The sequence below is a fragment of the Styela clava genome, chromosome 15, assembly GCF_964204865.1.
Source record: "Styela clava chromosome 15, kaStyClav1.hap1.2, whole genome shotgun sequence".
Classification (NCBI taxonomy): domain Eukaryota; kingdom Metazoa; phylum Chordata; class Ascidiacea; order Stolidobranchia; family Styelidae; genus Styela; species Styela clava.
In genome coordinates, this window is record NC_135264.1 from 4,976,580 (window position 1) to 5,002,753 (window position 26,174).

The window sequence follows — 26,174 nt, forward strand, 5'->3', positions numbered from 1 at the left end:
GTCAATTTTTTTGATAAAACAATAGCTTAATGTCTGTGAATGAAATTATTTTGATAGGATGCCAATAATAACGCGACTTATCAAAAATACAAATTTACTGCTTTATACATCATTGTTTCATACATGGCTAGATAAAACATAATTTAGTTACAATCGAGCAATATAAGCACAATCGTTTCCGATTACGAATCTTTAAAGCAGATATATGAACTTGGTGATAACTTTGCACAAGGCTTCTTTTGTTTCAGTAATAACGAATCAACAGGCTTGTCTATAGGAATTCCCTGGGAAATATCTCATGCGATGGAACAGCGCACATTTGTATTTTCCAAGGCACATGTGAGACAAGTGGACTCATGGGACAAGTTAGACACGTGGGGCAATTGAAACAAGAGGGATACGTAAGACGAATGGGACAATTTTATATAAGATTACGTTTTGTGCGTCAAAAAATTTACATTTTCCTTACCGGCGAGATTTTAACATGATGGTGAGGTAACGTAGTAGCACGTTAGAACGTACATAGTCAGAGTCAGAAATCGATATATAAGATCAGATATCGTAAATATAAGCTGGTGATAATTAATCACGGTATAGCGTAAGCGATATAGATAATAATAATGCATTCTAGAGCGCGAACATTCTGCATTCGAAATTTAAATCTCTTACCCTAGTAATCGAAATGTGCAAATTAGAAGGCGTTTGAGAGTTCGCGAACTGCAAATTTCTCTCACTTTAAAAATGGAGAGAGAAACGAGAAATGTCATTATTCTCATTATCAAATGCTAGCGAAAAAAGGCTATTTTTGCAATATTTTGTGGTGAACGGCCTGTTTAAAAAGGAAGCACTTCCGAGAAACTACCATTCCGTGAGTCATATGACGACAAGCTTCAGATATGGAAAAGAAATCCGTGGTAAGTTTATGAGATTCAGTATAGAATGAATATTTACCGTAAAAATTTGGGCTTTTATCTTTAACTATTACTGTTCAACTTGGTCGTGTAGCTTGTGAACCTGCACCATTATTTGAAAATAGGAAAGAGCATATTCAAGCCCTAGTAATTGTCACAGGCCCTGTTTTATACTGTCGTTATATTTTATTGGCTGAGCGCTAGTGACTTTCCTGCAATGAAAACTGTATTTAAAACCATACCAAAAGTTCAATGGTATAATCCGAAGATCGTAAACACGAAATCATTGCAAGATGATAACTAACAACACCATAAAATTATATTAAAAAACCTTTTGGCACTGTGTAGTGTACATTTCACTCTAAGTTTTAAAAATTGTTAGCCAGAAATATTGTGCAAAAAAATTTAAATTTTGCAAAGTTTTTTCGTTAACTTTTAAATTTCAATTTCGTTCAAGACAATTTTAGGATGTCGTTATTGTATTTTTAGAGTGACAAACTCGTCAAGTTAAAATAAGCAAAGTATCAATTATCTCTCTTTGCACTTACTATCTCTGCCAATTCTTAAAACAAATAACATGTCTTAAGTGTAGTAATTATCTGCTATCGAGCGCCGAATATCTTTTGTGCGTGTTTTTAAAATAAACTAAACCAACAAACAATTTAATTCGCTTAAGGCCACAGGGAACCATTTGTAAGCCGTGATATATATAATTAAATAATAACAAAACAGACTCTAACCTAATTAGCAGCTTATTACACGAAATTACACAACTTCGAGGAAATGTCTGATTTTCTGATTATTGTGTTAGGTTTAATTCTCTTCGCATACGCGATAGCCGGATATGTACGTTAAGTGCTAGTTTCAGCATTGACTCATATGCGGTAAATTACATACCTCGTTGAAAAGTTATCGAAAATGAAGAAATGCAATATGGTAGCTGTAAATGATGATGAAAATCATAATGTATTCCACTCGAATATATTAAGTTGCGCATTGCGGAATGAATAATATTGGTATGACTCACAATATTCAATTTCGAGTAAACTAAGAAAGTTTGTTCCAGTTTACGATGGAAACTTACGTGTTTATCAAACTTTACTTAGTCATTGCAAATTTTTCGATACCGCTTGCATGTTAGCACTTTCCGCTTTAACACGGGCAACTACACTTACGGAATGCCTTCGTTGTCTTAAATCACATAATAAGTGAGTGTGCATATATCAATGCACCTAACATTACCGTTTGAAGCAATTGAGTTGTTTCAAAAGTATGCTGACTCTGCGTCAGTGAATTTGTCACAATCGCAATATCAGTTAGCAAATTGTAACTTGAATTTCGGTGATCGCGGCAAGCCATGTTATTGCCAACTGCATTATGATAATTTGGCAATTGTATGTTTATACATTTACTGCCTGAAGGAAGTGCTCATGTTCCACATTTATAATAATTGTACCTATGAAACGAATTCTTTAATAGCTTAGAATTATATACATTTTTGGATCTCCGCTCTATAGGAGACACTTATTATCAGTCGTTCTGTCTGTCTGTGTATCTGTTGGATCTCCGCTCTATAGGAGACCCTTATTATCAGTCGTTCTGTCTGTCTGTCTGTCTGTCTGTCTGTGTATCTGTCTGTCTGTCTGTCTGTCTGTCTGTCTGTCTGTTTAGATGTAGCGTCTTAATGGCTGGACCAATCTGGATGAAATTTTTCACATGGGTTATCCTGTCACCCTAGTAATGTGCGTTTTATAGAAAGTCCAGATAAATGTTTCGTTTCCATGGTATCAACGAAAAACGCTCCGATCGTTATGAAATTTATATTTTTTTCACAGTTTATCGCCGTTTTCTCGCCAACCAAGTCGAAAATTAAAATTCCAAGAGCGCTTCCTTCCGCATGGCAAAGTACTCTTTCCAATAAGTCGTCTTTGGTCTCGATACTTCATAAACTGGAGAAGCCTTAGGGATTTCAGTGAACATAATTTCCCCATTTAGTCACAGTATATCAGTCACGTGAGTATGTCAACGGAACGCGCAGCGTTTGAAATGAACTCAACGGAACTGATGAGCCGGTGCAGGTGCTCTTAATAACGGAATTATTATTTGCTTGAGATTTGATGTACTTCTCGCTGTTAGTGGGTGGTTCACCTAAACGCTGGCTACAGTTTCTTTAACTATTTAAGTCTATAAATTAGGATTGCTATATCCGAATCAAACTGGTAAGCAGACATCGTTGTATAAATATGATAAATAAATAATCCTATTAAACCGTAAAGTACCGGGAAAATGTTGAGTCTTGCATGTATATATGTTCCTTCAGCTTAAGTTGTAATCATAATGCCTAGGGGATTTCAGTGAACATCATTTTCTCATTCAGTCACAGTATATCAGTCACGTGAGTATGTCAACGGAACGCGCAGCGTTCAAAATGAACTCAACGGAACTGGTGAGCCGGTGCAGGTGTTCTTGATATACGGAATTATTATTTGCTTGAGATGCAATACGAGCTGCAGACGCTGATACTTGTTGTGTTGCTAAAATAGCGTACTGGCTGTCGTACCCTTTTTTACGAAGGTGGTCGGCAAGTGCTTCTACGGAATCTTTTATGAATTCGGCATCACGTTTACAATCTTTGAAATACGCCGTCATTGCCCCGCAACAAATAATCGTCAGCTAGTGCAAAACCTACTCGCCTCTCGCCTATTTCTTGCGAGGAAATTTTCATGAATTCACTTCCAAGCGCACAAATTAAAGAGATTTAAATCTGAACGAAGTTAGGCCGACCACTAAAGTGCTACAGAGACTAAAATGAATTGGATCCTCGCGATATACTGTATGCCGCGGGCCTGGGTGTCAGCGGAGATCCTGGACGCCCACCGGCTTGTTAAGTTTTACAACTACCCAAATCTGTATTCATTTCGTGTATATTTTGAAACTTCAGCACGCCCTATACGTGAAATAGGTTTCGCTATAACCTGCTCTGATGATGAGTATGTGCTGTGTAGGCCGAGAAATGCTTTATATTTTGTTTGAAAACTATGAGCTACCAATATTTTGGAGGGATTTTAGCAATCAGAGCGTAATTATTAATAATATCTACCAAAATTATTTTTTCAGCAAAACTCCTGGTACTGCGCATTTGTTCTACATGTATCAATACATCCAATAGCGATTATGGTTCCATATGCACTGACGTGTATGAACCCGATGATACCTGTCATTGAACGCCTATATAATGAAACCTATATGGTGAGTGAAAACAAAACAATGTTCGTTACGCATGCAACTGATTGCGTCATTCAAACATTTATAGTGCAACTGATATTCCTATGCAAAGGGTCTGCACCGTTTAAAGTCAATCGTAGAATACTGTATAAGGTACATTGAATAACATTGAAAAAACAAGCCTGACCAATTTGTTGCGCAATCCTTTATTCGCGTTGCAAAAATCGAAGGACACAAAACTGTCGAGAAAAAATTAACCACGTAAGAATTTGTTGTTCACAGAATCGCCATGGAGAAGAGTTGCCTGAAAACACTTGGACATTACTTTTATCAATGACAATGTCCATGGTTCTGATTGGGGCGTTTGTTGGTTCTTTGTCCTTTAAACTTCTTCTTAATTGTCTGACCAGAAAACAAGTGATGATTACATTGCATGTATTAAATGCAAGTGGGTATGTTATAATAGCAATTGGAGGTGGAATTTGGGGAGCCTATGAAGCATTTGTGTTGGGGAAATTTGTAACCGGATTAGGACTTGGCCTTGGATTGAGTAAGTTCCATTTTATTGCCTACATGTCCTCTCATTCATACTCAAGTAGTAGACAATACTTTTGATTCATTAAAAAGCCCTCCCAGAATTTTTTTTATATTTTTGAATTTGTAAATGTCATTTCGTTTTCAGGCACATTTATTATATATATTCCAAACTGGAAGGACGAAGGAATGAGTAGAGAATATAAATTTACCTTTAATAAATTTGGAGGGAATTGAACATATTTTTAATGTCAAAAATATTTTTGAATAACATTCAGTTTGTATGGCAAATACCATTTTTATCAGTGTCACCTATCTAACAGGTATAATACCTCTGATCATCAACGAGACAAGTGTACCACACCGACGCGAGTTCTATAGCGCCGTATTTGGTACAAGCATGTCTTCAGGATCAGTAATTGGCGTATTTGTTGGCTGGTCGAAGGTATATATTTAGTTCGTCTTATAACATTTTCTAAATTTGACAGTTCCTTGCAACAAACATTATTTGTCTATTTTTGTAACTGAACTCATTCACGACAATGATCTGCAATTGAAGGGGTGTTTTCACAGGTTGTGGACTAAAGCCAATTCAATATTATGACAATTACTTTCTCAAGTCTAATTTTACAGGTACTAGGAACCGACGAAACGTGGGTAGGAGTTATGCTTTTTGGAATGATTACATCTGCAGTATATTTGGGTGGAGTTTATTGGATAGAAGAAACACCATATCAAGCAAAGCTAAAGTACGGAAACCAACAGGCTAAAAGAATTTTGGAAAAACTTAGAAGTGGCGGAAGATTCAGTGTAAGATTTATTATTTTTTGCAAATTTCTCTGAAAATATTTCGAAAGACAGCGAAATTTATGAACCAAATTTCAAATTAGTATGTATTATAAAATATGTTTAAATGTTTCAGTCAGATCTCGAAATGGAAATGAAGTCACTTTTAGGAGAAACCAGTGATGGATCTACCGAGGGTGGTGTAGCAACACTTTCCGAGGTCTTGACGACACCCCAGTACAGGTATGCTCGTCAACAACAAAAAAACAAGAGAAATTATAAATAATTTGAAGAGACGTTCAGGAAAAAACATTCTTTGAATGCAAGAGCTTTGTGTTGAAAACTGCAGGATACTATATATACCAAATTTTTAACATAAAATCTTCTAAAATCCCTGCAAATGACATTGCTGCGACACAAAAAGTCATTTCTACAATTTAGCAAAGAATATTTTTAAAAAAAAATCTTTTTTCGTCTTTCTTCATAAATCATAGTTTACTCTAATTACTGCGAGAGCATAAACTGCTAATTTGTTCCTAAAAACCATAAAGACTGTTACTGGAGTTGCCAGTTTGAATTTATTATTTCTGCATCATTGACTGCGGATGAAGCGGTTACTAAGAAACGCATGTGTGAGCTTGTTTTGGAAAAGACGCAGTTCATGTTGTAGTACAGTCATCCCTCATTGAAATTTATTTCAAATTTTATTTTAATTTTCGCAGACGACATTTCATTGGTTCCATAGTTCTGTTCTCTTATATGATGATCTGTGGACTGAACAACATTCTCTTCTTCTCGGATCAAATATTTTTAAGCGCCAACGTTGATCCAGAAGTTGTGACACCGGCAACCCTGGGAGTTCTTTCAATGGGCCCGATCGTTTCAGTCGGAGGGGTAACTTATGTTATACTATGTAATATATTAATAAGAGCGTAACTTTGATAATTTTAGTTCTCATATAAACTCATAACAGAAATCACAACAAAAATACGTATTATCCCGCTGTAGTTGAAACATCTGATTTTAACGTGTAACCTTAATTAATAAAAATCCGAACCATAACAAGAACGGTAGAAGATAATTATTTTCATGTTTTGGTTTGATCTTTTTATTTTACTTATTTAACTTTGGGAAATTACTATTCATGTCAAAATATAATTTTTAGATGTTTCTCCTGAAGTTTATTGAACCAAAAAAGCTTCTGCTGTTTGGAAGTGTTGTCATGATATTAGGAGATATATTCATGACAACAAGTCAGGCGACATACGAACAGATTCCAGCTATGACCTATGGAGCTATTGCTGCAGTTTTTGTATTTTATTTTGGGTAAGCAAAAATACCATAGAATACTCCACATGTTAGATATGTGATATTTGATTTAATGAAATTTATTATTTATAAAATTATGTAGTATGTTTGGTCAACGGCTACTTATAATTGAACGTATCTGCATGGACTGACGGTTTCGTTTAAAAGAAGTTTTTTGAACTGTTGATAACATTATGAGTTACATGAGTGTTTTTGCCTAATTGCCTTGTATATTTTATTTAGCTATATGTTTTTAAATCTGCTTGCTCTCATGATAGTTGGATCTATCACAATAGACAGAACACGTCCTGTATGTACAAACATAGGTGGAGCTGCCTTATGGTTTTCAGCTTGGCTTGTTGGATTTTTAGCCACATATTTGAAGGTAATATTATTATGCTCTCTGCTGTGATACATAATGATGAATTTGAAAAAAAAAACTTTTTTAGAGGAATTAAATTAATATTGATATCGGTCTAAGTTTTGATCGGCGATTTCATGCCCATGCCGAACAAGTATCCACTTATTCACAGTTTCAAAACGTGCATATGACGCAAACAAACATTTTGCACAAACGAGTTTGAAAATAATTAATTAACTGATTCAAAATTTAGTCCAAAATTTTACAAGAAACACATATTTCAATCCGTATTAAAAAATCAAGATAAATCGGACGAAACGTTTTTGGTCCACCCTGAATTACATCTTCGAGGTAAACAGGTTTACCATCAGCAAGAAAGCCGAGACGTTGTTAGTTTCAGCCAGGTGGCATTACAAATTTTCTTGATGAATTTTAGTTCAGCAAATTTGTCAAAATGTAGTAGGTACGCGGAAATGTATAATATTTGCATTGAAATCCAATTTTTATTCAAATATTTTTTCATCGTTCTGAAATTTACTGTTCGTTTTTTCAGATCTGGATTGGTCCGTTTGCTTTTCTTGTCTGGATGGGGTTCACTATCATAATAACCGTTTACATCATATTTTATCTACCCAATACAAAAGGAAAAACATCTGAGGAAATTCAAGAATTTTATAAAAACAATTGATGTGAAAAACTTGACTGAAACAACGTAAATATGGCTGCTTTTCAGTCTCAATTAAAAAACATCTGTGTGCAGATGAATTAATTTGTTCATATCTTGACGAAAGTTGTCAATCAGAATTAAGTCAACGTAAAAATGTGATTTTCGTTCGCATTATTCATATTCAGGTATTTTTTTACATAACGAATGCAGTTGCAAATGCAATTACTTGAATTTTCTACGAATAATTTTTACGGCGACAAGAGCAGCGACTCAGCGAGCATATCCTCTATTGTTGGTTCGTAGCCCATGGCTACCTATAAACATTGATGGGTGCGTGATGGGCACACAGCAAGGGCGAATTTTTTAGTAGAACCCTGAATATTGTGGTTTTTGTATGATTGTGATTGCTGCCAGAAGCAAAATGATTTATTTGATGTTATAATATTTGACAACGTTACATTATCGCATGTATTGTGTGTGTATGCTTTCTCAGTACTATTAACTGCTCTACGTCTCCTGAGGTAGATAAATGGGCAGAATATATATATTGTTTATAACCATATGTATATAGCCTACGTATCTTAAAAAAGTTTGTAATATATAATGATGCCATTATTTTTGGAAGCTTTATCTGAAAACTAAAAATGCTTCTGCGGGGCACATCTAGGTACTAACACGCAAAAGTCGTTTAAAAATCCCGCAGACTTTTTTGTAACTTAAAACAATTGGCTCAAATTTCAAATGATATGAGATTCTTTTACAAATATTCTTATATCCTTGATCAGGCAAAGAATACTAGAAGAGAATTCTCCTAAACACAACACTGCTATTGCAAAAGTGAATATGTTAGACTAAGCCGAGGAACAGTATTTTATATAGTTCTCCCTTTCTATGGCTGTGGGATTTATTTGAAGCGAAGCATGTATAGTATTTTTATCTAGTTCTCCAAATATAAATCTCCCACGTGAATCTCGCTTTAACTTCTCTTTGAATTCTGCATCTTCAACAACAAGCAGAACAACGAAATAGTGTTTCTTTGTGATGGAAATTCCCATCTTCGATACAATAGACAAGCTCGAGATGTTGACTATCATATATATATGCCGAAAGCGCTGCTCATTTTTTAAAATTCGTGTTCAGCTGAAAATGATTTGAATAATTGCAGCCATGAAATAAGAGTCTACTAATTTTCTCTCCACAACATTGTACTGATAAGTATGACGGAGTCAATTTGATCCTATCGAAAGCATTAAATCATCGATTCGGTTTTGAATTTTTTTTCAATCATCTACCATTTCGATTTAAAAAAGTTACGCATTTTTGGATAGTCATTCATTGTGGTTATTGGACACATAGTAGGCATATATATGGATCCCTTTGTTATTGGACACGTTCAGTGGACATAACGATCGTTTCAATATTTTGTTGTTGTTCTTGTTGTTATTATATTTCGTCATCATTATAAAATCGCTTTTCTCTTCGAATATTGAACCAATTGCTTTAAGCAATTGCTTGCTTTTCAGTGAGTAAAGATCATATTTTTCGCTAGAAGGCTATTACTTTCATTTATCAATGTATTGTGCGCTATTACGCCATCATAATTTGCCACTATGTGGCGCAACGTGTTCATATATTTGAGCATAGCTCTCTTGTTATGTTTTTGTTAGAATTTTTCTTCCTGCCACTTTTTAAAAAATCGCTTCTCTCTCTTTTATTACTGGACCAATTGTTTTGAAATTTTCAGTGGTCAAGGTTGATTTTTTTGCTAGAAGGCTATTACTTTTTCTTATTACAAACACAAAATATTTTGTGAGCTCTAAGAGATTTTTTTGATGACGTCATCAAAATAAATTTAATCCGCCAAGCGTGACGGCGGTCGTGAACTTTTATTTTTGCAAAATCTTGCTACGATGAGGTCCGAAGTTTCTCGACACCCGCGAGGGACGCCAACAATACGGTAAATTACTGTGAATGATAAAGTACTTTAAATCAATTAATACTTCAGTTGTTAGTTGGATAATATCGCAATTTCAATTCACGCTGGCACAAGAGAGGAACTGGTAAAGTTAGGGCAGTTCGGGCACCATTACTGCTAAGTTACGCTACGGTACCGTCCCGTATCTGCTTCACTGTTCAGCTTTGGTCAGGATACGGTGTAAATTGATGGTAAAATATTTTGTTTTGTTCTACATAAGAAAGAATGGATCATCTTCACAGGACCGGGACAAGCTACAGTTATTCATGGATACGATGGGTACCTTGGTGACGTGGTGTGATTCGGATCAGTTGGTATTCAAATTCACATTGAAGCCAAATCATGAGGGAAGGATCATCGTCACGGGACCTGGAAAGGTTAGGGCAGTCCGTGTACTGTAACCCTGATAGGCCCGCAGAGTAGTAAGCAACTCGCCACAGAGGCTATCTCATGATGGGCCCGCCATTCCGCTGCGATTATTGGACTATTTTGTCTTCGTCGGAAGGGATAGGATTCACTTAAAATTTCAATAGTGATATTGAATTATATGTGTTTTGATTTGAATGAGTGCAAGCGATAACAAAGTGACCGGACATTGTGCTGCTGAGATACCTTACCATATTGCATATGTTTTTCGGAGGAATTGATGGTAAGATATTTTGTTTTGCCAGCCGTGTCCATATATTTGAGCATAGCTCTCTTGTTTTTAAAACAGAATAAAATTCACAGAAGATATGTAATATTCAATCGGCATTATTGCGAATATAAACCAAAGATTTAAAGTATAAAGTTGCCAAAAAATAATAAAAGCAAAAAGAAATATGTGGAAAACGTTTTTGCTACATAGTTGTTGTTCCTGTTTGAAATGGGGATCTTCCTCCAGATTTTACTGAAAATAAATATTCAACCGTTAATTTGAAAGTTTCATTTGTTGCCAAATGAAATTGTTAACAAAGCTTTTAGGTGTATGTTTGTATTTCCACCCCTGTGTGGAAACTTTTCCATAGCAAGAGCGACATTGTTGGTAATGATGTTTTATTTACAGGTGTGTCAGATCAAAAAACGTTATTCTTAGATCCAAACATGGAACCTGGTTGTAAAGATTTTTTTTCAGCCAATCATATATCGTAGACTTGATTCGTGTTTTATAAATCATAACTTACGAAAGTTTGAAATACTTTTCATTGTTCGTCTATATTTTGTGCGTAGTTTGACTGAAGAGGCTTGAAAATATATTTTTTTTTTATCATTTTGAAAATATACTATCTTCACCTTTATTATGGCTCAATGATGAACGGATCCTGTTCCCTATGCCTCTCAACCATACATCACGAACTTCCTTCCTCCATACGCAGAATATAAAGAAGATGAAAGTTCCCTGAAAAATGAATTTCTTGCATTTCTAACATTGAGCTGTATTTCTTATATATATGTAAACCGCTGAATAGGTGCTACTTTGCTCAATGGAATTTCAAATGATTGCCTACAAACTGAATTCAATATTTAATGATTTAAAAGAGGAAGTATTGAAATGTCAATCCAAGCTCAATAAGTATACTTCTATCTATACTAACAATACTCTCAAATATTAAATACCGGAAAGTTATTCATTGATTTGCATAAACAAAACATTTTCGTACCTGGAATGCATTGAACAATGAAAACAGCCAATCGAACACTAAGTTCACATGTTGATTATCGGTCGTTGTTAAAGGTATAGCAAAAGCCCATGTCAAGCCAAGAACAGCAGAAAGTGTTGCAACTCGAAAAACATGATCTTTTAGTTGTAAATTTACGGATCTCTGCCCAAGCTATAAATAAATGATATATACGTGTAAGCATTGATGCTGCAAAAATAATCTTTTTTTTCTGGCAGTTAAAAAAAGGGAATTTATTTTACTTTTAGGTATATGCTACACCAACATTGTGTTTTATTATAATTAATATATTTTTTTTAATCTTGTGGCAGTTGTGCATTGAGACAGTTTGAGCCGTCTAAATGCATCATAATATGGTGTAATAATATTGTAAGTATGGTCAAATCAAATGTGTCCATTTTTCATGATCGTTTTGATCGCTCTGTACTTACATCAGGCGGATGGCGGCAGATTTTTCTCAGTAACAGAAAGAATCCTAAAACATTAATACATAAAACAATTCCAGCTGGAACAAGAAATCCAAAATAGAGTGAATACGAATGAAGCCAACATAGTCTATCGCTGATATAATGAGAGTCGAGAGAACGAACATGCGAATCTGAAAATAGAAGAAAATGAACTTAATATGTTTTTACGGGAAAGTAAAATCTTAATTAGTAATGAGTTGTGTTCTTTGAAATAAAATAGTTTGTAAACAAACATTTGAAGAGATATGTCATATTTCGTAAAGATTTCCACGCACCTCAATCAATCTACTTGCTGATATTTTGTATAGAAACTTATCTAGAAATTTATCTACGCATCTCCTAATGTAAGAATGTAGTACTGGTGTGATTCAAATTTGACTGGATATTTTATTAGCATATTATGCAAGTGACGCAGTCAGTCAAGGCTTTACTTGAAGTTTAAACTGCTTTGATGAAATGCCTGCTGTTAGAATTTTGGGTGTAAGTCACTAACTATCATTATAAAAATCGATACATCCGTTAGGGAATTACCTGAAGCCCTTAAAAATGCTTAACATCTTAAATCTCATGCTCAAAATCTTAGACTGCAACTATCAAAAAAATTATGTTTACAAAATGTGTAAAATAATATGAAACTTTTAGTTTCTGCATTGTCTTACAATCTTCACTTTCAGTATTATGACGAATTTTCCAGTTCAAATTTTGCACGGAATCTTCGGATATAGTTGTGTGTGCAACAATTATAGTTACTCCAGAAATACTTGTTGATATTGAATAAACTAAGATTGCACATTTCAACACATATTTTTCCCCGATTGACATGACGACGGTGACCAGTTTTCTAAAACAACATGTTATTTCAAAATAAAGATGATATTAGAGAAATATTCATAGCAAATATGTTAATCGATGATTACCTTTATAGTGAAGTTCGATAGTACTACAAAAATATCATTTTGCCACAACGTCACAATCAATCATCACGTGGCATATAAAACAATCGAACAGTGAATATAAAATTCGAACTGCATTACCATGAAAGTTACGACAGAGTCTTTTTGAATGCTTAACATCAGTGAATTCACAGTTATACATTTGCTATTCATTCAACTTTATTCTACATTTTAACACATCCCATTGTTATTTTTTCCTAAAATACTCAAAATTGCTGCACGTATATTTTAAAATGTTTTGTCAAGCTGTTATAAATGTATTACTATTAGCACCAATCGGTTTTATTGATGCCTTTACATACAAAAACTTAAATCTAGAAATGTAAATTAAAATTCCATACCTGTATATTGTAATGAATTCTACAAGCATCCATCCCCATGCACATAGCAACGATAATTGTAAAATAAATCCAACTGCTGCACATGCAATGTAGTTATCATTTGATCTCTCAACTCCACCAATGAATGTAATATAGGCTAGTAACAAGCAAACACTCAGATGAATGTGAATTTGGTTCAAGTCATTTGTTCGTAGTGTCCTATGGTAAAAAGGAGATCAGTGAGATAACAAATCATATGAATGAAGTTTTTGAATACCGAAAAATTGAAAAAAGAAAAAGGTTATCTGAAAAACAGATGATAGTTGATACAAATCAGACATACAGCTTCTAGGATTGTTTTTAATCTTTTCTTTTTGTTCATTTATTCCCACCGAGTCAATCAAAATTCAGATTCTGATGAAGCATAAAGTCTAAGTTAAAATTTACAAGTCATCTACATAACAAAGCATTTTCTCCCTGAGCTTCATCTAAGTATGTCCTTTCTACATTTTTGCTCTTCTTTCTATTAAATGCCAAGACCTGTTGAATTATGATTCATTCTTAGTGCAGAATTTTGTGTTTTCACACAACATTCAATAAAAAAATGAAATAAATATTTAAAAACGAATATTAAAAGCATTTAAACCAAATACAAATTAGCATTGAAATAACTTGGAGGATATTTTCGTATGATCGTGAAAATACCTGGAAGAAATATAGATAGTCAGAAGTAGAGACAATCCGATAATTGAGCTGATGCACCCAATTTTTCCAATAACATCCAATGCAAAATTTCTTTTTACGCAATAGGTTTGCTGTAAACAAAAACAATGGATCGCATTTTACTTTTCAGAATTAGTTCTTATTTTGTGTTATAAAATACCTACAATTTGCATAAAAAATCCCGAAAAGTTAATTTGGAAATGAAGATATTTGTGGGATAAATATTAAGTAAAATCTCAACCTCATATCCAAAAAGAACACATAGAAAAGAGAACGTGAAGTGTTATAGAATCATTAGAACATAGAAAGGTTTAAGATTGAATATAGTCTTTAAAATTCTAATTTAAAAAATAGATAAGAATTTTCAGAAATCGAAAATAAAACTATTCACCACCAAAATCGCAAAATTAGTTGTGTGATTGCAGGAACATATTGTCAAATTATTTGATTGGTCAATATCTGTAATGCATCCATCAAATTTCCACTTCGAATTGGGAATGCTTAAATATGCACATCTTTCTAATGGAATAGTCTGACTACAGGCCTGTAGAAAAATTTAAAAGCGAAGAAGTGAAAAATAGCACAAAAAGTATTATTTATATCTTTCTGTGGCTGAGAATTCGGTAACTCATAGAAGGGTATCTTAAACAAGACTGTCATCAGATATCATTCTTGGGAGATTGCTATACAACGCAAGTTAATTTAGAAACAACTCAATTAGACCTTCGTAGATTAGATTATAAGTAAGTTAGATATGTTCAGTGGGTAAGCTGTACCCGGAACGCACCAGGTTGTTAAATATTTTACGGCATTTGCGTTTCTGTTGTTGAAATAGAATTATGTCATAGAAAGTTTAGTTTTTTTGTAAACCTGGTTATGAACTGTACGCTTTGTAACATCATAATTGTTTTTACATCGCAGCAGACGAATAATTAGTACAGCCATAACGTGTGTAAGAGATGTTTCTCTGACCTTTGACCCCAGAAAAATTAAACAAATAATTAATACAGCCATTAATAAGAACATGACAGGTATTTTTGACTTAATAATAACATTTGTATTGAATTGCCAAAAAATATACTTGTCATTTTAGAGTCTAAAATTTAGACGAACATATTTCGGATAATTTCTTGTATCTCTCTGCTCTATTTTAGGACACTTCACTTTAGGATCACTTAATTTGTTCAACATCTATGTGTAATTTTATTATTACTATATCAGAATACTTGTACTAGAGATTATCATTCTTACATTTTCATCCTTCCTGTCCTTGTCTGTATGAGGAAATGAATGTTTGATAGGATCTGATAAATCTTTTAATTTTGTGCTGGATATCTGAGTGCTGACAATCTTAATATTCAATATGTAAATATGAAAGTTGTCACTGATATATCTTTCACAACTAAATAAGTGAGAGATCAACGGTATTGAATTGTGACTGAGATTTCAACTGTGTTTAGTAATTTACTGTAGCATAAACTATCAAAGCCTATATTTGACAAATTGCTTACCTGTCCGACATGGATCGTTGGATTATGTGGTTTCGGAAACAGAATTCCATTTTTATGAAAATAAAATATTGCTTTTGATGAATTTTTTATCGCAGTTACCGGAACGGCAGATGCTGGAATAATTGATTTCACAAGTTGTGCGCCATCAGATCTGAGGTCAACTGTGGAATTATGAATACGCCCAAAAAACACGATTGGATTTGCAGATGGCAATTCACTCTCTAGCATTCGTGCCTGTATAAAGTTTTCGTTTGATTTATACACTTAAAAATATTAAACACAAGGAATTCCAATGGTTTACTCATTTGTAAATGAAAAATAATGAAAAAAAAGGCAAATACTTCCAATATTTAGCATAAAGTTATAACATATTAAACTTCACAGAAATAAAATGCTAAATTTGTACCACTGTAGCGCAACAGTGAGAATAAACCAGTGAACAGCCATGAACTTACCATTTCATCCAATTAAATGCAAGATAAAGTGCCTGAATGATGAAATAAAAAACGCTGCAACAAACGGGAATACTACTCGTGTATACGTTTTTAGGATCCTTATATGAAAAAGCAATAATACTCTCGAAGTAGCGGAATAGAGTAAATGACTAATTGAAAATGCAATGAAAAACATCTTAGAGTCGTGGTTAGTTTTTGTTGTAAATTTGTACTAAACTCATACTGACAGCTGTTGTAACAAAGGCACAAATGTAATAATATATGACCTATCATATAATTTAAGTAACTACATCCGGTCCAGTGAAGATTTGTGACAATATACATGCCCAGTTTCTAAGACGAAACGCAGGAATTATTAGGCTGAGACGTTTTATTTTTGTTTGTCTTTTCTATTCTTTTATAAAAACAAATGGACAAGAATATTATTATTTCTGAGATTTATTGCTGGTATTTTTATATTTAATGAAAAAAATAAATCTATTTAACTTGCGTTTGTTAGACCTATAATACTAAACCTCAAATCCAGTTCGCTGACCACTAATGGTCAATTTATCCCGCATCATAATTACGTTAGACGGAAAAAATTCTAATGATTCTGCAAATAGAACTTTGTCTCTTTCTGTCAGATTTGTGGTGTTGCTATTCATCGCGGCAATAATAATGTTGTCTGTTGTCCAGATGAGATAATACATTGTAGTATCTGTGACCTGGAAAAAATTGTTGTTGTGGAAACACGAAATAACCTATACCCGACAAATAATAATTCTAATCGGCAATATTAACCAGAAAACTTTCTTCAATTAGTCACATACAGCAAACAAAAAAGTTTGTTTTTCATTGAAGCAAGAGTAAACTTCGCCCCAGATCATAGGAGCTTGTGAATGTAATGAAATTATTGTATCACAGAAGTATATTCTTTTTCGTGTATTAGTAAAATGTGTGCCAATCTTGAGTTTTGAAGATGAACGAGTTTTTATAAGCATGACTGCAAGGTGTGATATGCATTTTTAGTACTGCATGAGCAACTGGCAAACAACGCTTTGAGACCCAATTCTCGGAATTACCTCAAACTGTATTTTGGAAGTAATCCGTTATCAATTGTGTCTGATTCAGTTCTGATTAAATGCTTAGTTACAAAAGGTCGTATTTATAAAGTTCATTTCCTTGTTCCTGGTTATTCTAAAACAAACTAACTGTTCTGCTTATTTCCGCGTGTGACTTATCTCACGTTTCCTATATTTGATAGATATTTCCTAATTTATTTAAAATAAGTATACAAACTGGCTTTTCCTATTGTCTGCCATTCTCGTTCTACGCCAGAAATATGAGTAATACTGTACTAGGTAACTTTTTGTTACGTAGACCTCTGAATAAGCATTAAGCACGCAAAGGTCAAATCAGGTCCGTGCTAATACAAGTATTACAATGGTACAAGATTTACAAATGGTTGATGTGGTAAAAGGGATGCGAGTAGTATATAAGAGGTACAGAACATTTTTATAAAACCGAATCAATTGGTAACCATTCATATTGATCTATATTCTATAAGATATATTTCTAAATTAAAATGAAAATAGATTTGACTCGGACTGTTAGCCCGTGTTATATTTTCCTGTATTACGTTTAACATAGGCATATATAAATATACAGGGCGTCCTAAAATAAATAAACCCACAAAATTGCTATTACATAGGTTGATTTCAACTCTATATGTATTTCAACTTTATCCCATAGCTTTGAATTTAGAAGAAAAGCTTTTTTTGTGAGCTCTGAAAATATAAATTATAGAGTTGAATCAACCTATTTTATTAGCAATTTTGTGGGTTTCGTTCATTTTAGAACGTCCTTTATATATAATGTAGTATTCATACCTCAATTTCTAACTTTTTGATTTTAATGCCCAGTACATTAACCACTTTAACTACATTTGTAACATCTTCTTTGACATGACCTCGCTGAGAAGAAAATTTTTGAGAGATGGCATTTGCAGAAGCAATGCAACGTTCAACAGACGAAGTATTTGCACGTTTAGTCTTTACCTGAAAATAAAAAGCGGTCATTGAAGTGAAAAAAAAACGCTTTTGCATTAAAATACCTCACAAACGTACCATTTTTTACCATGTCTGTAGTAGGCATAACGATGCAAATCAGACTTTTATTTTACACGACAATGATATTCATTATTAGTATAGCATTCATATATGCTGTAAAAATACCGTTTGCATATCTACCTCAATTAACAAATCATAGGAACTAATGTTGCAAAGTACTTCCATCAGGGTTGTTTTATCAAAATATGCATAAACACTCCCGTCTAAATTCTTTTTCTCCACACATCGTATCGATGCGGTGTACTTGACGTCTAAAATAGGAACAAAAAGATTACTCCGACGCTTTAGTTTTGATGCACCCAGCATTGCAGTAGGTGGTTGAAATTTATTATTTTATGTGAAATATGGATGCAAATTAACCAAATATAATCAACTATAAAGTATAAATAATATTTCAATAAATCTACCTGGATTTGCGCATGTTTCTTTTGAAGGAACCAATGTGTTCACGATCGCTTGTTTGAAAATATAGAAATCAGTATGCTTTGATCGTACTTTCGATTCACGACAGATATCTTTTGCTGTGAAATTTTCTACAAAATTAGAGGACATATCATGCATTGAGGCGTTATACTAGACACAAAACAAAATGTAATGGCGAAGTACAATAATATTTATAGACTAGAACTGTTCTAGAAAAAGCAAATCCGGATCTTTTATTGCTTGAAAACTCTTGACCAAATGTTATTCAAGCAATCTTGTGGCACAAGCCAAAATATTTTTTACATGAAACATGACATAAACACAAAAACTCAAATAAATATTAAGATGACCGAACATGCACCTCTGATCATCATCATGCGCAAACTTCCCCTAGGTTTACCTTCACAGAAGTCTTCTACCAGCGACAATGAGATATCAGATAGGAAAATGTTTTCATTTGTAAACACATTTTTTTCACTAACGCCGCCATTGGCAATAATTTTCAGTTCCGTCAAGTTATATTGACCAATTCCAATTGCATATGACGTTACATTACGCTCAACCGATTCGTGATACCTGATGGCAAAAAATATTCAATATGATGTATCTGTACAGTAGATCTGGTATTCAAACAATTCAGTTTAAAATAATCTCTACAAATTTCAAGCGAAAATTGAGGGGCCAAAAACTAAGGAATCAAATAAGTACATTGGATAAAATAAAATCAAAACACAATGAACATCAATTCATTCCAAGCACAGTTTTTGAGAAATTGGAATCCACTGTGGATAAATGTTCGGTGTAAAAAGTGAACATCTTCTGAAATTATGGTTGGAAATCGCTCCCAGTGACTTTCGCTTGTGTAATATCATCATTACCAATATGCGTAGATAAGAAAATGTTGTGCCAAACCTGGTACGAGTCTATTGAAAAGCGTTCTCACCTATGGCCTTCGATGATATAATAAATATCATAAAATAATATGAACCCAAAAATGTTCACGATGTAGCAAAAAAAGTTCATCAGCGCCATGTACTTCATACGTGATGTGCTTATAATTCCATTTATATTTTTCAACTTAGTATCGGTCTTTATTAATAGAACTGAATCATTTCCCTTTTTGCACGTAGCAATCTTATACAAACCAGTCCAGTAAATATGTGCCATCGTTTGAATGTCCATCTGTTATTAAAACAAGACTCTTCGAAGAGAAATTTGCTCTAGGAGAATGGGGATATTCGACCTAAACAAAATTGGGAGACAATCATGTGACTCTACCCATGTATACAATTCATACCGTAATTGTAGCAAGATAATTTTCAAAAACAAAGGTTCAGTCACACTGTCTTTTTATTATTATTTTTGTTGCGTCACTTATTATCGAATGATGTTTCATATGAAATAAACGATATCACATCAATATAATTTAATTAACGTTTTCTAGTTTCGTATCACCTCTTGGATGGTCTAAAATATCAAAGTAAGTTAGCACAAAAAAATTCGCACTTCGACAATTCGTTTGAGCGCGGAGTAAGTGTACGTCCCATGGCGTATTTGCGTCATATTGATTATTTTTTTTTCCATGCAATTTTTTGATAAGCAATCTCCCAATCTGAATGGAATTTCAAATTCGTTTCTCCTGAAAGAACTGTAACTGTAAATAGAAAATAAGGTAATTTCATCCGAAAAGAGTCATTTGTTCTCTGTGTCCATCAGATGGAGCATTGCTCTCTTGTTTGAATTTTTCAATATATTAATTTTAAACTTTTTGCTACGTTTTGTGATAATCTTTTTCATTTGTACTGTATTTTTTAACGTAACATGCTGTCGTGGTCGATCAGTATATAAAAATTTATTATATATTCTATACTGGACTTCCAGTTACAAATACTGCTTATAATATTCTCTTTTTAGCCAGTCATGTATCATTCACGCCAAACAAACATCATAATCCCTAACCCGGAATACTGCAATATCCCGATTTGAACCTTCGAATCAAGTTTGTCATAGATGCTGGATGTCATTAATGTTAGCCATTGTCGTATGGTTTCAAATGTTTCACCAAAAATAGAACCCGATCCATCAACGACAAAAACAACGTCAACGTAATTACAATAATATGCTGAAAATAAGGTTTTGTATTTAAAATAGTTAAAGGAATAGGACGATGCATTTTAATTTTAAGCAACTTCATATATATGCCTATCACCAAATAGTACACTCGTTTATTTGCCAACTCAAAATAACGCAACTTTGCCGCTTTTGTAGCATTAGTACATACATATATGGTATACAAATCAAAACTATCTTTGAAAATAATTAGGCACAACATCGCTAAATAAAGTGATACTTGAGGCATTCTATTTGGAGAAACCATGCCTCATAATTTAAAAATAATATTATAGCTATGAAACATTAATCGAGCGCCTCATTCCAACAGAGGCAAGTGCGTTTGTATATAAATTGAATTATGTATTGATATTGCTTACTACCTTCATTTTTATCGCGTTTGGCTAATTAAAATGCACTTACGTGAAATAGTTGTATTTTTTCCTCCTGTTACCGATGCATTCACTATGAGAATTACCAAAACCTCTTTAATGCACCAGAACATTTTCAATACTTTTCTGGTTTATCGTGCTGCTCAGATTTCAGAAAAAAAAACTTTGATGAAAAACTTTCAATTGTTGAATAAGTTACACACCCCTGTTTGCAAATAAATCAAGATTAGTTATCAATTCTTTTCATATTCTTATTTTTCTTAACTTTATTTAAGATTAATCTCTAGCATATACGTTGTCTCCAATCGTTCAATTTTTTCAGCTGCTGTCGTTAGTTTAGCGTCCGCCGTACAGTGATGAAAATTCATTTAATGGGACCTCGACTCATTGTAGGCCACTGCCACGAAGTGTGATTACACGAGTGACTGGCCACAGCGTCAGCGTGTGTGCGTTTTCAGTTTGTCGATATATACTAAGTTTATATCAGTGCATTTCATGTTAAAAATTGTGAGCTAGCTTTATGCTTCCTACTTTTTGTTATTGAATGGAAATTTAATACTTACAAAGCAGTCAAATATTAATAAAAAAAATTTACCACGACTTCGACTAGATCGATAGATTATCCATAGAAATCAATATATATTAATATATTATAATCCCTGCTGTGGCAAGCAGCCTTGCATTATAGTATACGCATACGGATCCACTAGCGCAAAAGTATTGAGGGAAGGACTGGGAGTTAGTCTCGTTTACCCTCTGCTCATATTTATTGGGCACGGAACGGACCTATGGACCGTTTGTTGTTTTGTTATTATGTTGTTGTTTTTGTTCTTGTTGTAAAAAAAGTTCTTCCTAACGTCATGAAAAAATCGCCTTCTTTTTAATCCCTGGAACAATTGCTTGAGACTTTCAATGATTAGGGATTGTATTTTTTGGTAAAAATTCATTACTTTTTTATTTCAAAAATGTCTGTGGGCTTTATGGGATTCGTTTCCTGTGAGCTATGAGGTCATTTCTTTCTTGTTGTAAAAAATCGTCTTTCTCTTCAATAATGACGTCAATAAAAACTGTCCACCTTGTGGCGGTTTCGTGAACGCACATCAGCGGATGTAGTGCTCAGCGAACGTCGGCGTTATTCGTACTTAGCAGAAGTGGGACGTTTTTGCCCGGGAAACGGTAGACTGTGGTACAGTAATAACTCGGATCAGTTGCTATTTCAATTCACGTTGAAACTGAATCATGAATAATGGATCATCGTCACAGGACCTAGAAAAGCTGGGGCGATTCCTGTAACAGAACCCTGATATGGAGGCGGGCAACTCGACTGCACAGACCATTGCATTCCAGTTACCTATTTATATTGCTATATAAACCGGTGCAAAGGGAAAAATACCTCGTGCACGGACCGTGTGTCCCATTTGCTCACTCGATTTCAATTCTCTAGTACAGGGTAAGTCACATTTTAGACGTGTACATAATGGAAAAGCTGTTCCCTTGATGGCGAGTTTCTTGTGGAGATTTCGATTACCACGGCTAAAACTTCCGTTCCACTTTTGGACACCTGCACAAACACACCCCTTTTCTTTGCCTATTGCCTGGGTGTCGTCAGAGAGCACACCGGTACAGCGAATTAAGAGCGCTGTATACTCGTACACTGGCTTCCACAAGCAAAACTTTCGCTGGTTCCGGTGTGCGGCAGGTGTTCTATGTAAAATGCAAGAATCAAAAATCCCACTGGGTTGCCTGCCACCCGATGTACTCCGAACTCTCCGATTGTCGCCTGTTCCAATCTTAGGTTTGTCGTCGGGCCCTCCTGCTACCCCCCCCCCCCCCCCCCTCCCCTCCTATTTTTCCTGCTTCCTCATTTTTATCTACTCCCATGATTCCTTTTTGTTCACATTCTGAAAACACCGTCCCAAAAACTTATTCTACCTCCAAATTTGAAAAGATAGAAAAAAAACTGTCACTTTCTATGCTTCTTATTCCTCTCCATCTTCGCCCGGTTCGCCCCGACAAAACCCATTGGACGGACGCCGGCCCCCAAACCGTTATTCACGTTCAGCCCAGAAACAGGCTAAATCAAACCAATTGAACGGCGAACGTGGGTGTCGGCCAGGGTTCAGTCTTCAGTTGAGGGCGGCTTTTTGGAGAAATCAGAAAAGCACGGTTAGGTCGATCATCGAAGATTCACTTGGTGAACTGCAGTGACGAAGATTCACTTGGTGAACTGGTGACTTGGCGATGCCTTCGTGGATAAGGTAAAGCTTTGCCGGACGTCGGTTACCAGTTACGATGTGGGCCGGACGTGATCGCCAAGGGCCAGGGCTACGCAGACGATTCTGCCCTGTGTGTGCCGTCGCGGCAACAGTTGGAGGCGCAACTTTCAATATGTGAAGAGGCACAATGGTCGCGGACAATGAGTCTTCCCATCTCTGGTCCGCGTGGTTGCTCGTGCTCGGCTGGGCGAGGTTTTATCGAGGCCAGGAGGCGACACAGGCCCCGATAATCGACTTTCTCAATCGTGATAACTCCTCTGAGCCAAACGGACGGCGCATCGGTCCGTATGGTGATATCTGTAGGGCCAACTGCGCTCTATGGGTTGCCGTATCGGTCTCTGCTGGGCTGTCTCCTCAGAGCGGAACTTTACCACTAACAATCTCCTGGGCGAGAGCGGCAAGAAGATAACTCGGGTGTTTCAGGGGAAGACAGTTGACTGTCACTCCCCGTTCGGTTTGGTCAAACCACTCTCTCTCCACGTCTGTCTCTTTCGCTCAAACCACTCTCTCTCCACGTCTGTCTCTCTCGCTCAATTTCAGATTTCGTGGGTTTTGAAATCTCGATTAATTTTTTTGCCGCTGCAATCCGTTTGTAGACGGTTTACGGCAAATGGGGAACTGATTCGATTCTCGAGGAAATCGATGTGATGTGCCCATTCGACAACGGCCAGGCCACCATAGATGACGCGGCTCGTCGGAAACACTCACAAAATATGAGAAGTTAGGTCGCTCTATTGCTCTTGCCTCTAGCAAAGTGGTGGGGTTCTACGCTTTTATTGTTAGTTCTCTCGGCAGTTATGTCGTTGAAACCAGACTGCTCTTCGTGCTTTGGGTGTGACCGGAAGGGTCGCTACGGCAGTCTCCCATAACTGCGTCAGGAACTCCATCCGGGGTTCCCGCCTCTGGCGGGCTTAGTGCGGACTTCCTGGAAGTTTCGACTAATCTGACTTCACCCTCTTTTCTGACACTGCATTTTACTCTTTCTTTAATTTCTTCTCCTTTCTCAGTGTGTGTATGAGGTGTGTTGGTGATCTTGAGTGATTTTTTTATAATTTGTTAGGTCATATCACCCAGTTGACTAGCTGTTCCCAAGGTAGTTTGATCCGTTTTCTCACTGAAATAACTCAATTGATCCAGTGGCTCAATTTGTTTAGTTGTATTTTTATCGCTCTCCCCATCACTTATCTTCACAGATTCACGGCAATAGGCATGGACCACCATATATATATTTGTTTATTCCGCTCGCCTCCATTATCTCAATATTAATTCTCAGATTTATCATACGTAATCAAATTATAATTTTGATCAATTGTCTTTAGATTTTTTTCTTTCTGCGACCACTTCACACTTTTCTTCACTTTAATTCGGTCGATAGTAGAAGGCGAGCGGTATTTATTATACAGTCGTTTTCATCTTTAGAACCCATTTCCGAGTTGGCCAGCCCTTCGCAGCAAGATTATTTTACGGTATTTTTTCAGTGTGGTTTTTGCTCGGTGGGTTGGCCGCGACTGGCGTTGATTCAAATGTCATACACTTTAATTATATATCCGCTAGATCACGAACCACTCGAAAAGCATCCGACATTTATTTCATATATCTTTGGGGGGCTGGCCTAGTTAGATGAGCCGCATCATTTACTTTTATATTGACATGTGTTATTTTCATTACATGCTCAATTCATTTCTTATTTAGGATGAATATAATTTGTATTTACTTGTATAAATACTGTTCCAGCCCTCCTGCGTGGGGGAGGCCAGGTTTACTGGCGATGTACCGCAATAAAAGAAAAGCAGATCGTGATTTGATGTGTCGAAGCTGAACGTTACAAGTTGAGTGGGCGGGAAACAATTATTTGGAGAAACAAAGAAGAACGCTTCCCCCGACCGGAACAAAACCAAACGCAGACGATCCATTATGCGGGACAGAACTATTGTTACGTCACAACTTTGCTTATAGTTGTTCAAGCTCCTGGGGGTCGCGAAAAAAATTGTGCCAAGTGGGACGTGATCAAAAAAGTTATCTGAAAGCTACTTGGAATTTGAATTCACTTCCGTTCCACGAAATGGTGAAGAAAAGCCGCCATGGCGCAGCCAAGGGATTACCCCCTGCCCCCTTTTGAAATTTTTAGAAGACTGAAAAAATCGCTTATAACGCGTGCGATTGCAGTTAGTAAATCGTCCATTGTTTTTGTCATGGTAACGCATTATTTAAGCGTAAACACCTTCGCGGCGGTGTTTATTCTCCCCAAATCACAAATTTTGTCTTGTGCCTCGACAATGATGATAATTACGTTTTGTCGTGGTATTTTAGAATTGCGATGCATTTTCGTTGTAATCAATTAAATTGTACTCGATAGGATTTTATATCACATCTTGAGGTTTTTGGAATGGTGATAACAAATTCGCAAGATCCTAAAAATTCATATCAAAATTAAATATTTCAACCGGTAGAAAAGTAATTATACGCTGAAAAAATCGACTATTTTAACGAGTGACTGTTTCAGAAGGGAATGGGAATTTTCGATTTTAAACCCTCCTTTGCAAATCCTAACTGCGCGCATGAGCCGCAATGTGTTGCTTGTAGCAAGATTTTTTGACAGTGAAAGCATGTAACCAATACCAAATAGGCTTAAACGGCATTTAGTAACATCGCATCCCCAGTTGCAACAAAAACCACGTGGCTTTTTTTTCTTGAAAATTAAACTTAATTGTCAAATATGCCGTATATTAAAAGATATCGAGACGTTTTTCACGGGGAGTCGCAACTTGAGCATATTATTGGATGGCGTCACAATACAAAGGAGTTTGAGAAACACAGCAGGTCAACGGAGTCGTGAGCACGCAACGTTGTGTGACGTCATATTACCTCAAATGTACCGAGCACCTCATTGTGCCTCAAAACCTCTCACTGTCTCATCGTCGCCAGAGCTGTTTACATTTTCGTATTTGGGTTATGAATGAATTAACTTGGCATCGAACACATTCGGCACTGTTGTTTTCTATCTCCGAG

General features: G+C 35.4%; 2 protein-coding genes across 3 annotated transcripts; one reads left to right on the top strand and one right to left on the bottom strand.

Moving 5' to 3' along the window:
* Nucleotides 1-758: 758 nt before the first annotated feature.
* Nucleotides 759-9,506, top strand: LOC120334248 (solute carrier family 2, facilitated glucose transporter member 5-like). Its single transcript, XM_039401719.2, has 10 exons — nucleotides 759-914; nucleotides 4,029-4,160; nucleotides 4,419-4,686; nucleotides 4,994-5,115; nucleotides 5,304-5,480; nucleotides 5,593-5,699; nucleotides 6,179-6,350; nucleotides 6,622-6,782; nucleotides 7,008-7,149; nucleotides 7,679-9,506. Exons 1-10 carry the CDS (start codon nucleotides 897-899, stop codon nucleotides 7,811-7,813), a joined length of 1,434 nt encoding a protein of 477 aa, XP_039257653.1. The 5' UTR covers nucleotides 759-896; the 3' UTR covers nucleotides 7,814-9,506.
* Nucleotides 9,507-9,526: 20 nt separating this feature from the next.
* Nucleotides 9,527-21,090, bottom strand: LOC120334591 (adhesion G-protein coupled receptor G6-like). Of its 2 annotated transcripts, none has more exons than XM_078120517.1 (19): nucleotides 20,921-21,090; nucleotides 20,348-20,510; nucleotides 19,895-20,027; nucleotides 19,534-19,631; nucleotides 18,789-18,964; nucleotides 18,373-18,498; nucleotides 18,086-18,216; nucleotides 17,726-17,893; nucleotides 16,370-16,561; nucleotides 15,400-15,633; nucleotides 15,140-15,238; nucleotides 14,280-14,432; nucleotides 13,871-13,980; nucleotides 13,187-13,384; nucleotides 12,552-12,733; nucleotides 11,857-12,023; nucleotides 11,408-11,578; nucleotides 11,040-11,145; nucleotides 9,527-10,656 (listed from the first exon to the last, which is right to left on the bottom strand). In XM_078120517.1, the coding sequence occupies exons 1-19, from the start codon at nucleotides 21,000-21,002 to the stop codon at nucleotides 10,607-10,609; spliced, it is 2,739 nt and encodes a 912-aa protein (XP_077976643.1). In that variant the 5' UTR covers nucleotides 21,003-21,090; the 3' UTR covers nucleotides 9,527-10,606. The 2 variants fall into 2 exon arrangements, with proteins under 2 accessions (XP_077976643.1, XP_077976642.1); XM_078120516.1 differs by having other exon boundaries at nucleotides 19,895-20,042.
* Between the last annotated feature and the right edge of the window lie 5,084 nt (nucleotides 21,091-26,174).

What these genes read in the sequence shown, in the direction of transcription:
- LOC120334248 (XM_039401719.2), top strand. An exon ending in GAAGTGGCGGAAGATTCAGT is followed by an intron (nt 5,481 to 5,592) that starts GTAAGATTTATT and finishes TAAATGTTTCAG; the next exon opens with TCAGATCTCGAAATGGAAAT. An exon ending in GTTTTTGTATTTTATTTTGG is followed by an intron (nt 6,783 to 7,007) that starts GTAAGCAAAAAT and finishes TATTTTATTTAG; the next exon opens with CTATATGTTTTTAAATCTGC.
- LOC120334591 (XM_078120516.1), bottom strand. Translation starts at nt 21,002, where the DNA reads ATGTTCTGGTGCATTAAAGAGGTTTTGGTAATTCTCATAGTGAATGCA. An exon ending in GGGATATTGCAGTATTCCGG is followed by an intron (nt 20,043 to 20,347) that starts GTTAGGGATTAT and finishes TTCTATTTACAG; the next exon opens with TTACAGTTCTTTCAGGAGAA. An exon ending in GAATTCATTACAATATACAG is followed by an intron (nt 12,734 to 13,186) that starts GTATGGAATTTT and finishes ATGTTGTTTTAG; the next exon opens with AAAACTGGTCACCGTCGTCA.